The 14874-nt window shown below is 61.6% G+C and overlaps 3 protein-coding genes across 3 annotated transcripts; all 3 read left to right on the top strand.

Annotated features, from left to right (window-relative positions):
• Positions 1-1968: 1968 nt before the first annotated feature.
• Positions 1969-5940, top strand: LMJF_28_1670 (zinc finger protein kinase-like; the record flags this gene model as incomplete). The annotated part of the gene is made up of 1 exon (XM_001684398.1): positions 1969-5940. The coding sequence occupies one exon, from the start codon at positions 1969-1971 to the stop codon at positions 5938-5940; it is 3972 nt and encodes a 1323-aa protein (XP_001684450.1).
• A 2387-nt stretch (positions 5941-8327) lies between these two features.
• On the top strand, positions 8328-10568 carry LMJF_28_1660 (conserved hypothetical protein; the record flags this gene model as incomplete). The annotated part of the gene is made up of 1 exon (XM_001684397.1): positions 8328-10568. The coding sequence occupies one exon, from the start codon at positions 8328-8330 to the stop codon at positions 10566-10568; it is 2241 nt and encodes a 746-aa protein (XP_001684449.1).
• Positions 10569-11374: 806 nt separating this feature from the next.
• On the top strand, positions 11375-13930 carry LMJF_28_1650 (conserved hypothetical protein; the record flags this gene model as incomplete). Its single annotated transcript, XM_001684396.1, has 1 exon — positions 11375-13930. One exon carries the CDS (start codon positions 11375-11377, stop codon positions 13928-13930), a length of 2556 nt encoding a protein of 851 aa, XP_001684448.1.
• Between the last annotated feature and the right edge of the window lie 944 nt (positions 13931-14874).

Here is a 14874-nt window from a genome sequence, read left to right as displayed (position 1 = left end):
GCAGACGCCTACTGGGTGAGCCTTGCACGGGTGCAAGCCACGCGTGCCCGTGGCTTGGGAGATGAAGCATTGGTGCGCGAGCTGTCAAAGTCGCGCGGGGGCCGTCTCCACACGAAACAAAAAAACGAAAAAGAAACGCAAAACAAGGCCGTCCGCGTGCGTGATGCTTCACGAGAAGCCATCACGTGCGTGCGCGTGATCAGCTGCTCAGTTTACACCAACACCACCCGCGCCGTTGCCGGCCCCTCTTTGCCCCCCCGCGCGTCTCGCTGTCTCGCAGCTCTTTCTTGGGGGGCCACACTCGCCTTCCCTCCTCTTCGGCGTGCACCACAGCAAAATACGTCGTTTTCTCCCTGCCTCGTTCCCCAAACTCTACACACAGCTCGGCGGGGGGCAGCTCACCGGTTGCCATTCGGCTCCGTCGATCCTGCGTCCGTTGTCGCTGTCGTTGTCGTTGAGGTTTGTGTGCGGCTGCGGGCAAGCAAGGACACACGAGGGCTAGTGCATGTCTTGTTGGCCTTCCTCTTGCACTTCTTTACATCTGCTCTTGGCACGCGTAGCTACCGTCGTAGTGATGTGATGCCTCTGACGCGTGTGCAGCCGGGCTCTTGCATTTCTGTAGCTTCGCCTGAGAGGCGGCGCTGGCACACACACACACACACACAAGCACGAGACACTAGGCGCGCGCTGTTTGTGTAGGTCTATGGTTCATTCCTTTGCGCCTTATCGATGGTGCGCGCCGCCGCTCGTGTCGAAGCTATCTTGCATCTCCTCTGGCTCTCTGTTCGTTTTCAGCTCTCATGATGATGGTTTTCGATGTGTCACCGCTTCCTGTGCCGCCACTGCACCCCCCCCCCTCCTCTCCACTTCCTCTCTATTTCTTCGGACTGGCGTGCGCTTGCTCGCAGCGGCACGTCCTCAGTCATTTGTCTTATCTTTCGGGTGCTGTTGCTTTCCTTCTACTTCTTCCGGTGTCTCTACGCCTGTCGCACAACTGTCCCGCGCAGTGTGTTTGTGCGTGGGTGGTGGTGGTGGTGGTGGTGATCCGAGCACTGCGCGTGCTCTTTCTCGCTTTCTCCGCCCGATTGCACTACCACAACCCGCATGACGCCTCGCGCGTTGTGCTGCGTCTGTGCTGCATCTCCTCCGCTCCTTCCCGAAAGGCGTGCGCGTACGTGCGCGCGATTCTCTGTGTTGTCCTGTCCGCCGCTGTGTCACTTGCGCTCTTGCTGATCGCTCCATTCCGCACCTTTTTTACACCGCGAAATGCAGCAGCAGCGGCACTGCGCGGTGCTGCACACCATTCACCGCTGACGGAGTGCACGGGCACTCCGTCATCCAACATCTTTCACCCTTGCTTTGCCCTCCCCCATCTTCTCCGTTTTCTTTCTCTCTTGCGGTCTCTTTGCGTTTGCGGTTCCGCTTCGCTGCCGGTCTCGGCGCTGACGGGTCAAGCGCACACCACACATCAACAGGGCACGTTGCTGTGAAGACATCTGCGCGCACCTGCACACAGACCTGCATACACATGTATATACGACCATCTATGCGAGCGGGAGAATAGACAGACAGACACACACACACACACACACACACACACACACACACACAAAAGGAGACACTCCGGCAGCAGTGGGTATTCGGTGCACACGCCATCACGCACATCCCTTCTCCACCACCGCTCGTGCAGGGCACCTCCTCGCTCCTTCCGGGTTTTTCCTCTAGCAACGCTTCGTTATTTTTCCTTGTTGGCCTTATTGAAATACATCTTCCTTTTGTCTGCTGACTTTATCTATCTGCCTCACCGTCTCTGTGCCACGGCTCTGCTACCGTTGAGGCTGGGGCGCCTCGTCTTCTTGGAGCTGCTCTCTCTCTCTCTCTCTCTGCCTGCCTGTGTCTGGCGGCTCGCTAGAAATACCTGCGTGCGCGATTTTGGTGCTCTTTCAAAGGCCGCTTGGCCAGCTTGAAATGTTCTACAGTTTATTCCGCCGCCGCTACACCGCGCGCAGCGTACCAGCAACTTCAGGCCGTCATGCAAGCGGAGAAAGCAGCGCCACGGCGGCGCCGGCAGGGGCAAACGACTTGCGCGACGGCAACGCCGGCCCGAGGCCGCTCACACCGCGTGGGGCAGCAGCAACGACTGCCCCGCCGCACCCGAACAGCAGCGCTGCATCGCCTGTGGCCCACGGTGGTGACCGTCGCGTCTTTGAAGGCGAGGAGCGTCTGCTCGGGCACCTGCACGTGCCACGGCAGTACCCACTAGACCCAGAGAAGGATGCCGATGCGCTCGTCCTGCTGGCACAGCAGTACTTCATCACCTCCGTCGTTATCACCCACTACCGCGTCAAGGAGAGTTACGTGGAGTACGTTATCGAGTGCGTTCGCGGCCACGACGCCTGGCGCGTCTATCGGCGATATCAGCAGTTCAAGGCGCTCGATCACGATCTAAAGCAGATCTGCAGCAGCCGGCACGGGTCAAGCCACGGGGCCTACGGTGTCGTGCCGGTACTTCCCGGCAGCCACTGGATGGATGTGACGAACCAGAGCCCGGAGCTAGTCGAGCAGCGGCGCCGCTACCTAGAGATTTACCTCCAGCAGCTGCTCGTGCCGAGGAATCTCTTCTACGTGGCTCGCACCCAGCTATACGACTTTCTGCACGATGGCGAGGTGCCCACACAGCTGAAGCTCACCGGCATTCAGCCGCTGCTGGGGCTGGTCAGCACGCGCACTGACTTTTTGAACGACGAGGGCGACGATGACGCGGTTCTTCGCGAGCTGCAGGAGACGCAGTCCCGTCAGCAGAAGCAGTATCTCGGCGCTGCTGAAAGGGCGGCGACGGCTGTGTCAGGAATCGCGGCGGATGCAGCACTTGCGCTTCCCAGGGCGACCGGCTCTTTCCCTGCGGCCGCAATTGATTGCGCGAGTCACGCAGGAGCTTCCGCGGTCGCAAGTTCTCCTGAGGCCCCCAGTAGCGGAAGAGTGGAGGCGAGAAGTCTGGAGGCCACAGCCGCCACAACCAGGACAACATCGTCAGCGCCCAGCAGCCCTGCTACTTTTGCCGCGAACAGGGCGCTGTCGAAGACACTCGCCACAAGAGGGGTGTGCACGGGCACTCAGACAGCCGGCGCGGCAGTCGTGGATGAGGTGGGCGATGACGGGGAAGCGAAGGGTGCAGAGGGGCGATCCAACTGCGTGGACAACACGAGCAAGGTGAGGCTGGCGAAGAAGTCTGCGCACAGCCTCGTAGGTGAGGCTGCGTTTACGGCGGCGGATCCCATGCAGACGGGCTTCTCAGATGAGCGGCTGCCCCCAGCGTCGGCGAACTGCGCGCAGTGCAACGCCGAGTTTACCTCCTTCCTGTACCCGCGCCGGTGCTTTTTCTGCCTCGTCCAGTTCTGCTCTGCTTGCCTGCAGCAGCTGCCAGTGCTTGAAAGCGCGTTGTCGCCGGGGCGCGCGTTGACCACGACCACGGGTTGCAGCGACCCCGTGCATTTCCTGGTGCAGGAAGCAGCACCGTTCTCCACACACGCAAAGGCTGCCGGGAGCACGGTTCCCGCCTGCCTTCAGTGTGCGGAGAACTACAGTCGCCGTCTCGACCGCTGTAGCACTGCTCCTGGTGGCGGCGCCTACATGGGCATGCAGTCAACGCTCGGTACACCGGCCCAGCAAGGCCCGCCGGTGCCATCGGGCCGTCCCTTGCAGTCGTCTCCTGTAGCGGGCTTATCGCCGGCCACGAGTACGCGAAGCTGCGTTGGAGAGGAGAGCAGCCCGGCGGTAGTGCACCAGCGCGTGGCCAACCCCGCATCACCCATCCCGCACCTCTCGCTCTCGTCGCCTGGGGACGCTTTACCCAGTCGAAGTGGCACCCCGTCACCGGTCGGCTTCCAAGACTTTCAACTACTCACCGTCATTGGGCGGGGCACGTTTGGAAAGGTGCTCAAGGTCCAGATGCGCGCAACGCGCAAGGTGTACGCCATGAAGATCATGAATAAGGCGACCGTGTACCGGCGGTGCATGACATCCTACATGAAGGAGGAAAAGGCTATCTTGACAAGCTTACACCCGAGCCCGTACATTGTGCGCTGCCACTACGCGTTCCAGACAGAGTACTACCTCGTCTTTCTCCTTGACTACCTTCCTGGTGGCGAGCTGTACGACTACATCTACCCCAAGCTCTGCCTTTCTCCGGGGGCGGCGCGCATCTACGCGGCAGAGCTTGTCCTGGCGCTCGAGTGCTTGCACCGCCAGGATGTGGTGCACCGCGACTTGAAGCCAGAGAATGTTGTGCTGACGGCGGATGGGCACATCTGCTTGACGGACTTCGGCCTTGCCCGCCGTGCATTCTCGCGCAGCCGCCGGCGCAGCTTCGTCGGCAGCCCCGAGTACGTGGCGCCGGAGACGATCCAGGGACAGGTGCAGACGGCTGCCGTGGACTGGTGGAGCTTTGGGGTGATGCTGTACGAAATGCTGGCTGGCAGCACTCCGTTCCACGCGCGAAACAACAATACAGTCTACAACAACGTTCTTCACAAGGAGCTCGCACTGCCAGTGCTGCGCGCCGACGACGGCGCAGGCGCTGCTGCGGCTTCGGCGTCGCAGCCTGGGGTAGCCGAGGGGGCGCCCACGTTCAGAGGCTTTTCCCCGGAGGCGGTGTCGCTGTTGACGGGTCTGCTTGCTCGAGATCCGTCGATGCGACTGCAGGATGCGAACGTGATCAAGCGGCACCCCTTCTTCCAAGGCCTCAACTGGGAGGACTTGCGGCGCCGCCGTGTGCCGGCCCCCTGCATCCCGGGCGACATGCGTGACAACGACGTGCGGCACTTCAAGCGCGAATTCGTGTCGGAGTGGGCCTCGGTGCCGCCGCTCACCAACATGACGCGTGCCTCCATAGAGGCACTCACGAAGTGCTTCGATAACTTCCCGCTGAGCCGCACTGCCGCGCCTGCCGGGTCCGCAGTGGTGGATAACGCCAATACCATGTCCACTTCGTCTGCAACCGGCACCCCGTTGCTCGCCTCTCAATCACTGCAACAGGTGCATGGAGACACGCGCACCTCGTCGCTCTCGCTGACATTGCTGCCGTCTGAGCACGCCACTGACGGTCAGAAGCTTCGTGAGCCGGTGCGCTACTTTCATTCCATGGCCGCGGCGCAGCGGAGCTTCCACGGCACGTGGCGCGTCGTCTCTATCGAGGTGCACGCTGTGGACGACGGCCGGGTCATCTTCCCGTGGGGTGGCGATGTGTCAGGGGTTCTCGTGTACACTACTGGCGGTCGCTTCAGTCTGCAGCTGACGTCGAGTGCTCGGCGTCCCGTTGGGCCGGTGCAGCGCGTGACGCAGCTGTCAAAGGAGGACTTGTGCGACACGTACTGCTCCTACGTGGCAAGCTTTGGCCGCTTCCACCTCTTTCCATCCTCGATGGACGACGGCTGCGGCGTCGTGCGGCACTTCTCGGAGGGCAACCTGTGCCCGAACTTGATGCTCGCCACCACCGTTTTCCAGTACTGCATGCATACCGAGCCACTGCATCCGTCGGCCACCAAGGGAGAGTCAGCGTACAAGGACAGTGGAAAGCACGCCGGCACCGCCTCGTCCACCGCCGCCGCAGCAACCTCGGCTCGCAGGTCGAGCACAACAGACGTGCAGGACGGCAGCCGTGGCCGCCCCAGCGGTAACAGCGGACGCGTCAGCGAAGGCGGGTCTCTCGGTGGCTCAGAGGACGAGGAGGGTGAGGCGGGGCGGGGCAGCAGCAAGACTGCCGTCGTCGGGGATGCCGACCACCGACATGACAGAGACGCTGCGGGTGCCACAGCGCAGCTGCCACCCTCGCCACCGTCTCTGGAGCGCCGCATCGTGCTACGTCTCTCGACCCGGCCACAGCGAGCCCTGGAGCAGGACTTTCTTGCCTTCACCTCTCTTGTGTTCGAGAAGGTGTCGTAGAGGTGGACATGTGCCGGCTAAATGCCTTTGCGTAGGCGAACGGCGTTGGTGCCTGTCTGACAAGCCCTTCCTGCGAGTCCGCTCCGCCCCTTCTCACCGTCCTGCCTCACTTTCCTGCTGTTCGGATGTCTTGTGTTGCTTTTCTCTTTCTCCCCTGCGACCAGAACATTGTTTTTGTCCGTCGTGCCGTCTTCTCCAGCGCCCGCTCTGTGTGTCTGTGTGTGCTTCTCCCTGCGCGTGTCTCGCGGCTTCTCGTCCGCTGTGGCGATTGACGGATGTGCACGGCCGGTGATGGGGGCGAGTCACGCATCAGCAGACCGGGCGCACGGAAAGGGTACCGTAGCGTACCACAAAGAGACGCGGACACGGACAGAGCAGCAGCTGTCACCGTCCTCCCCCGTGCGGCATTCCGCCACGCTTGGCAGGTGGGGGAGGGCGCTGCTTTCACATCCCTCCTTTGCAGTGGGGTGGTCATGCGCACATCCGATGGAATGCGTGCTGCTCTCTCTGTGTCGCGGAGGTGGATCACGGGCCACCCCTCCCTCCAAGCCAATGGGCAGTGCGGCCGTTGACTGCGCCCATGAAGCCTTCTATGCTTCTCGCTCTTGCATGTCGACAATGCCGCCATCGCCGCTTCACACGCTGCGCCCTCCCCCCCTCCCCCGTCTCTCCATATCTTTTCTTTTTTCTTCTCCGACTGCGCATACGCATACCCTTCCCTCTTCTTGATATATTGCGACCCCAGCACCGCAGAGAGGAGCTTACTTGCTGTCCCAGTTGACTAGACCGCCGGCTATCGAGAAGTCTGCAGGCCGTCTTTGCGCACAACAATGAACACAGGTACGGCCGCAGCCGTGTACAGTGCAAACTGCCAGCGAGGCTAGATGAGGAGGAGCTCTGCACAGCTGCGGTGGGCAAGCACAAGACGAAGACGTACACAGTACGCGAGCACCTGCAAGACATGTTGCCTGAGGGGCCTCTGATCTTCCTCCTCTACCGTCTGTTTTGCACTTTTCCCTCTCGCACTCCCGGGGGTGGGTGGAAGAGCTTCCGTCTTAGGGGCACACACACACACACACACACAGAGGCGCAAACGCGCGCTCCGATAGCTTCCTGCGGCGGTCATCCCGCTCAAGCACCCAGGCGCGGCTGCGGCTGCTTTTTGTTAGATAGTGAGGCGGGATGGGGGAAAAATGTATGATTCCCATGAGGTTTGCTGAGTTGCGCCTCCTTTGTGCCTTCACGCTCCACCGCCATTCCCCCCCCCCCCCCCCCATACGCGCCCTTTCCTCAGTGTCGGTGTCGAGCGTGTTCACGGCATGCTCAGCTTTTGAGGTTTCTTTTTTTTTTTGTTCTCCGCTTTCCGTCCTTGTCCTTCGATGCGCTGTGCCTCGCCTCCCCCTCTCGCCCGTCTCGCACACATCCGGTTTTGTTTTGTTTTGCAGGCATCACTGCTGAAGAAGAAGAGAGATACACCTCTGGTCTCCTGAGGCGCACGCACAGATAAATGCAGACACGGAAAAAAGGGGATGAGCTACGCGTCAGTAATGTGCACCCAGCTAGTGCTTGCCGTCGTCGTGGACAGGGTTGCTCTAGTCGGGTAGTCCGTCACCGCCCCACCGCTTCAGTGCGCATGCGGAGACAGACGTGCTGTTTTCTGAGATGCGCGCATGCCAACCTCTTCTTCGATCATCACCGCAGCAGGCGGACGGCTCAGGGCTCTTCCGATAATCTACCATTGAGTCTGACATCCCCCCGGATGCCGCCTCTTTCAGGCGCTTGTGTTTTTGAGGGGAAGGTGACGAGGAGCGGCGGTGGTGGTAGCGGATGGAGGTGGGCTGTGTGCGCCTGAACAGAGCCACGAAACTCTCCATTGTGCATGGTAGTACAGAGATGGTTGCGCTGGACACGCTCCCGAAGAAGAACGCTGAGGCGCCTCTTATTACAGTGACGATAGCGACAACTTTCTCACCCAACCTTTTTTTTCTCTGCTCTCCCTTTCTCGGTACATCTCTGCACACGCGGCACTGCCACCATGGGCAGCGGGGGAAGGAACAGCATACCCACCTCATCAGTCGAATACAGCCTTGGGCGGTTGTTCGCCATAGAGGGTGCCGTACAGGAACCGAAAAGCAGGAAACGAGAACGACACAACATCCGGCCCACGCTTGCCGCTCCCCTAATTCTCACTGCGTCTGCCGTTCCCTCTCTCTCTCTCGCTAGTTACGATGCATCGACTCTCTGCCGGCGGTCCGGCGCGCGCGTGGTGTGGTGTGCTTATTATCTGGCGCTTGCATGTTGTGACGGCGCCATCCACTGCTGCAGCTGTACTGCCCGCCAGCTTCATCTTACTCATACCACGACCGTCGATGAGACCGCTGTCAGCAATGCAATGCGCTCTGCGCCACTGTTCCACGAAGCTGCCGTCGTCGGGGCAGCTGCAACAGTGCCCAACCTCTTCGGCGAGTGTGTGCGATAATGATGTGGTCACGTACGCGCCGTGGGAGGTGCGGGCGATGGTGCTGCCGCTCTTACCCACCGAAGTAGTATTCACAGAGCACCGCGCTGCCACGCGAAAAGGCACGAGGGAGCTCTGGAATCGGCCAGCCGACGTGCAGCAGCAACTCCCTCGAACTCTGCGGCAGTTTCTCGAACGTGAATACCGCTCGAAAGATCGTCCACATGGCAGTCAGCCTTCAGTGGGGACACCGCAGTATGGGGAGCAGTCTGCGTTGACGCAGTACATGCTTTGCCACTTCCCTGAGGAGGTCGTGCTGCTGCCCAGCGGGCACCTGGCCCTGCGCGTGGCGCATGCCCCTGTCACACCTTGCGAAGCGTCGACTTCTGGAGTGGGGGCTGCGCCGACAAGCATCAATATACCGCTTGCTCGCACGGATGCCGCATTGCCCAGCACTGGGAGCACTGCTACACCTCTCGACGGCTCTAAAGCAGCAGGATCTTTTCCAGCGGCCCCGGCACAGCAAGCCTCCGCTTCCAATACAGTGCCACCTCCGCCGCAGCATTCGCTAGGCTCGAGCGTCTCAAAGCCTCATGCGTTGCGGTGCACCGCCGCGACACACGCGGACAGAACTGCGCCACCGCCTCCACCTACGCCACAGGGCAATAGCTGGCGCTACAGCAGCGGTGGTAAAGCAGCAACTGTGGCCGGTGGTGGGCTGGTGGCGCCACGAGCTCGCTTTAGTGGTGCAGGTGTTTCCAATGCGTCCCCAGGTCCCGCGGATGCAGCGCCGGCAGAGGCGAGCGAGCCCGAGGCCGGCACTCCTGTACCTCTGCGGTCGACGCTGCAGGTAATGGAGGCTCTTGTGCCGTATATCCCCACCTTTTACGTCTCCATCGAGGCCATTGAGCCCACGTTACCGAGGGAGATACAACGATTGTACACCGAGACCACCTTTCGCTTTTACCTGAAGCGGTTCCGGCACTACATTGACATGCGCCCTTCGCACAACTCACTGGAGATTCGGCTGAGGCCGGATTTTGACCATCCGCAGCGCGGGTATGCCGACGCGCGCTTCGCGGTTGGCAGCTTTAGCGGCGTGTACGGTATGCAGAGCGGTGCGCAGCCGCTGCGCCGTCCACCGCGGAACTCAGAGGCGAATTTGATTGGCCTGGTGGCGCCGCAGGTGCCAAAGGAGTACACCGCGCTGGCGGACGTCCTGCAGGACATTGCTCCCATCATCTCACGTCACCCCGCCTTCGATCCCCGACTCGGGGTGACTGGGCTGCTCGGCAAATACCCGGAGTACTTTCAAATATCGCAAGGAAAGCTGCGTGCGCGTCCTTACCGCGTCGCGCCCAACTCGCTCGACGACCGGGACGCCTCGACGTCTCCGTTGCCAAGCATCTTCGCCAGGGTGCTGGCGGTCGTGACCGAGGCAGCGGCGGGGAAGGACTACGGCGCCGCGGAGGAGAAGGCGTCGGCGGCTGTGTCGACCGGCCGCCTTTACAGCCTCCTCACGGAGGCGGAGAAGACGCAGGTGAAGACGCAGTGCCGCTCCTTTCCGACGTTTCTGCGCATGCATGGCAAGGAGATCGTCGTATCAACGGATAAGATGAAGGTGTACAGGTTCTTTCCGGAGTATGAGGCGTGCGTGGACACTCTGATGGATGAGCGGCTGCGGATGAACTCGCTACGGCCGGACGATCCGGTACTGAAGATCCCGACAGAGATAGCGCCGGAATTGAACGCGGACTGGGCCGTGCGGGAGCTGTATGATGCGCTGCCTCTCATGCAGTGCGCAGAGCTGGATGAGGTGCTGAGCTTGGTCCCAACGGCGGTCCGCGATGCCCTGCCGCGCGATTTGGCAGCCGTGCAGGCTGTGTTGGACAGCTACCCCGAGTACTTCGCAACCTGGCCCTACCCTGACGACCCCTCCGTTATCGTGGTGCAGCGCGCGAAAGTGGAGCAGCCCAACTTGGAGAAGGCGGACATAGTGCAGATGGTGCTGCCACTGATCCCGCAAGGTGGGACGACGCTGGCGTCGCTGCGCACCCGCGTGCCGCTGGTGCTGCAGCGGCACTTCTCCCGCCACGGCACGGTGGCGACGCTTAGCGCCATGACGGATGTCTTTGCCATCTCTGGCGACCGCATTGTGAGGCTAGTGTAGCGCGTCGTGCCGGAGAAGAGGAAGAAGGCCGGCGTGCTGTGCAGTTGGCATGTCCCCCGCTGCGCGTGCGGGCACAGCGGAAGGGGGCTCTCTCTCATCGTACAGGCGTGCTTCTGCAGGGCGATTGAGGGGACGCACACACACGCACAGACATCACGGCGACGGCGTGTGTGTTCAAGTGGCCGAGGAGCAGCTTGGGCCATGCAATGAACGCGGCGGTACGTTTTTCGTTTCTTTCTTTGCTCACACAGAGAGGCCCTGATGACGCCGGCCACCTTCACCGCTCGCGTAAACGGCGTGTGTCTCTTCTAAGCTCAGATATGCACCACTTTCCGGTTATTTGATTACGAGAGGCCGTCGACAAGGAACGCGCGCGCGCGAGGCAACGAGCAACGTACAGTCGAACCTATCCATGAGCGCAGATGTGCTTGTGTCTGCGCATGCGTGTGTGGGCGCCAGTGAAGGCGATTAGCGTGCCAGGGAAGGGGAGTGTGGTCGGGATTCGAAGGGGCCGGGAGGAAGGGCGATGAGTCGATACGGGATCGCGGTGCGCTGCACGCGCTGCTCACCACTCCCAGCACTGTCACCCCTTGTTGCCCTCCCCTGTCCACGCCTGAGTTCTGTCTCTCTCTCTCTCTCTCTCTTGTGCCTTGTCTGCCCATCACTCTGCGCTCTTCTCTTCCTTTCGGCACCGTCTGCTGTGCATCCTGGAGCGATGGCACGCACAAGCGCGCGCACGCACTTGCACACATGTGCATCATATCTTCGTCGTCGTCTTTTCCCTGGAACGCACATCGAGCTCAGTCATGATTCGCAAGAAGGTACTTAGCATCGGCAACAACTCCGCGACCCTTCTCGTGCAGGACACGGAGGCGGGCGGGGCGTTACGCGTGCTGCGCCGCATGAATGTGGCCGGATGGGCCACCGAGGAGGTGGGCGCGGCAGTTCGGATGTACGAGGATCTGCAGAAGTGCCGCCTGCGGGGCTTTGTGCCGATCCACACCGTCCTCATTCAGAGTTCCTTTCTCAGCGTCGTCGCTTCATACGCCTCGGAGGGCGACGTCACGACCTTGATTGAGGAGGAAGAGTACAGCTCGCTCGAAGAGGCCAGCGTGCTACGGTGGCTCTGCGCGTGCGCGCTGGCGATTCGGCAGCTGCACTTGCACAATCTCTTCTTCCCAGGACTTACAGGCGATCGTCTTTTTCTGGACCACCACACGGGCGGTACGGCAAACCTCCTCCTCGGCGTGCCGCTGCCCCTCCCGGTTTACTATTCGCAGCTGCAAGAGCGTAAGAAGAGCGGTGTGCGCGTAGCGCTCGACTACCCACCCGAGGTTCTCGCGGCAGCTGCGGCACATCCCAACGGCAGCGGCGAAGCCGCGAACCACAGAGCCAGGAGTGGCAGTGGCTATCACCCCACACTGAGCGACGTCTGGTGTCTGGGTCGACTCGGCGTAGTGCTACTCACGGCAAAGGGCACAAATATGGCGCGACGCTCCGGCACCGCACGCCAGCTTCTCTCTCGCATGATGACAGATGAGCCAGCGACGCGACCGTCGATGGAGAGCGTTGTCCAGTCACTCGTTGCCTTGGCTGGCAACGTCAGCTTGGGCCAGCCTCCATGGCCCTCACACCTGTCCACTGCCCACTCTACCACCTCTGTGCAATTCGCATCCGCAAACTCGGCTCCTGCCGTGCCGAGTAGACAGTCGCACATCGCCGCATCTGGCAGCGCTGGTGGGAGTGCTGCGACCGTAGTGCAGTCGGCCGCTGCCGAAAACCGTAGCGCCGGCGGAGGGGCTCCCAAGGCCCATTGCACGACGAAGGGTGCCTCGCACGGGCGTGCCTCCAGTCCACTACCAAGCTCCACCACATCCTCGACTCCGCCTGATGTGCCGTACACTCGCGTACATAATAGTCAGCGCCACTCGGCCGGGACACCTGCCACCGTAGAACACTCCTCACCGCCACCACCGATTTCGGCACCCACCCTGCACCTCGGCCACCCCGGACGTCTCACGCACGCGCCGGACGACAGCTGGTATCGCCGTGCAGGGGAAAAGTTTGAGCTGCTGCAGCGCATGAATGCGAGCCCGCCGAAGCAGCACGCCTTCATCGGAGGTGGCGAGGCGCCGCAAGGGTCTTCACGCGGCGAGCACGGCCATCACCGCCTTCGCGGGTCGACAAGCAACCACCTCAACACGAAATCGCCCAGCCCGCGACGCAACAGCCGAGGTGGCCTCATCGACCACAACACACGCGTGCTGGACGATATTTTCGCGGAGCAAGGGGAGCTGCTGCGGAAAGCGGGGATATGGCGCCTGTCGCCGCAGCGGCGCGTGGACGATACCAAGCAGTTTCAACGAGAAACGCTGCGGCAGCTGAGGCTGGAGACGGCAGCGCGCCAACAGGAGATGCGAAAGCACTTCACTGAGTGGCAGCGGCAGAACAATCAGCGGCTCACCGACGCCGACAATGTGGATGTGATCGACCAGGACGGCATCGTCATCGTCGCTCCTCGCCCCGCCCCACCACACGAGTTTCTCGCAGTCGCCACGGCTGCGCCTGCCGCTGAGAGGGAGGAGATGGACACTGGTGTGGAGCCCCAGCGGTCGAGGACTCAGCTCACGGAGAACACTCAGAGTGACGCGTCGCCTTGCCAGACACCACTGCCCGCCTCACCGCCACCACCAAACTCGGCTTCACGACCGGCAACACCGCGTACCAAAACGCCAGCCGGCGGCAGCACCCCGGCGGCTGCGGTCAACGCGTATTCCACTCGGTACAGCGGAAACATGCCGCAACCTTCGCACACATCCCTGTCGACACAGGAGGCGTATGGTGCACGTGGCGCCGGATTCTCTGCGCTGCCGCTGTGCGGTGCCACTTCCCCACGTCTGCCACCGCCGCCGCCGCCGAACCTCGTGCAGCCGTGCCCTCCTCCGACCAGCGACTCCTCTGGACAGGTCACCAGCCCGTCGCACGAAAGCGACGAGTGCCCCACACACAGCGCCGACGGCGGCGGCCGCCCGGCGTTGAAGAGCTCGACGGATGTAGGCACCCTCTCCGCTGTCGAGTGGACAATTGACGGCATCCGCAGCACCCTGCGTATGCTGCTGCGGAACCGCAACCTCTACGGCGAGACCATGCAGGAGGTGGCGCTGTTTATCAGTCAGCCGGAGGAGGCTCGGCTGGCGGCGCGCGCAAATGAGATTTTCATGAAGCGACTGCGCAAGCTGCTCCGCGATGACGCGCTCTTCTTCGGCGCAGTACCGCTCTGTGCACAACTGGCGGCACTGGAAGGACTCGGCCACACCCTGCGCGACTCCTCCAGCGGCCGCCCTTCTCGGCAGAGGCATTAGCCAGTGATGCAGAGATAGGGGAGGGAGGGTCATATGCGCCCAGCATCCACGGTGCAGACCGCTCTCTCTCTCTCTCTCGTTCGCGCGCCTCCCTGTAGTTCTTGGTGTGCCGGAGTCTCAAGCTGCTGCACGCAGAGGCGCGCCCTGTACAACTAGCACACTCCATATGCACACACTCCCATGCACTGGCATGCGCGTCAGCCTCTCCTCCACGGATTCTTCCGCCACAGATGTTGCCGCGTTTCTGCTTGCTTTCCCTTGTCAGTTCTGGGTTGCTTTCTCGTGGGCTGATTACAAGGATTCACGGATTTTCGATTCGTTGCCGCTTGTTATGCACGACGCCACTGCCGGCGGCTGCGCTGCTTCCGCCGGGAGCGTAGTGCGTATATCGGTGCATGTATGCCTGGCTGTGTGGCTGTACCTGCGGAGAAGCCGAGAGCACACCTATTCGGTGTCGAGCACTCTCTACGCTTGCTCGACACCGTCCGCTGGACGCGCAGGCGCGTTTCCCTCCTCTCCGTTCCGGTCCCACCGCCCCTCCCCGGAACCAGCCAGCAGCCCTTCCTGCCCGTTTTACGGTTTCAGCCAACCGAAAGAATGTGTGTTGTGTTTTTTTTTTCCTTTTTTTGTATCTCTCTCTCTCTCTGTGTGTGTGTGTGTTTGTCCGTCCGTCTGTCTCTCTGGGCTCTGCCCCTCCTCCTTCCTCCATTCCCCGCTGTATGATGGCTTCTCGCGTCAACCGTCAGTTGTGTAGGGTGTAAGATGTGTGCGTGTGTTGCCCCTTCCTTCATCTGCCACGCCCAAACGTCTACATGCGTGCAACTTCCTCCTTCACTTCGTTCCTCTGTGTTTGCGTGAGTTTCCACGTGCTCCTTTCTTCGTTATTGCATCTTTTATTGTTGTTGGTTGATGGATGGTGCCCACGCGTTGGTATGCGCACATGT

This window comes from Leishmania major, chromosome 28 (assembly GCF_000002725.2).
Source record: "Leishmania major strain Friedlin complete genome, chromosome 28".
Lineage (NCBI taxonomy): Eukaryota > Euglenozoa > Kinetoplastea > Trypanosomatida > Trypanosomatidae > Leishmania > Leishmania major.
Note: the sequence above shows the minus strand (reverse complement) of the source record. Positions and strands in the feature narration are given on the sequence as shown.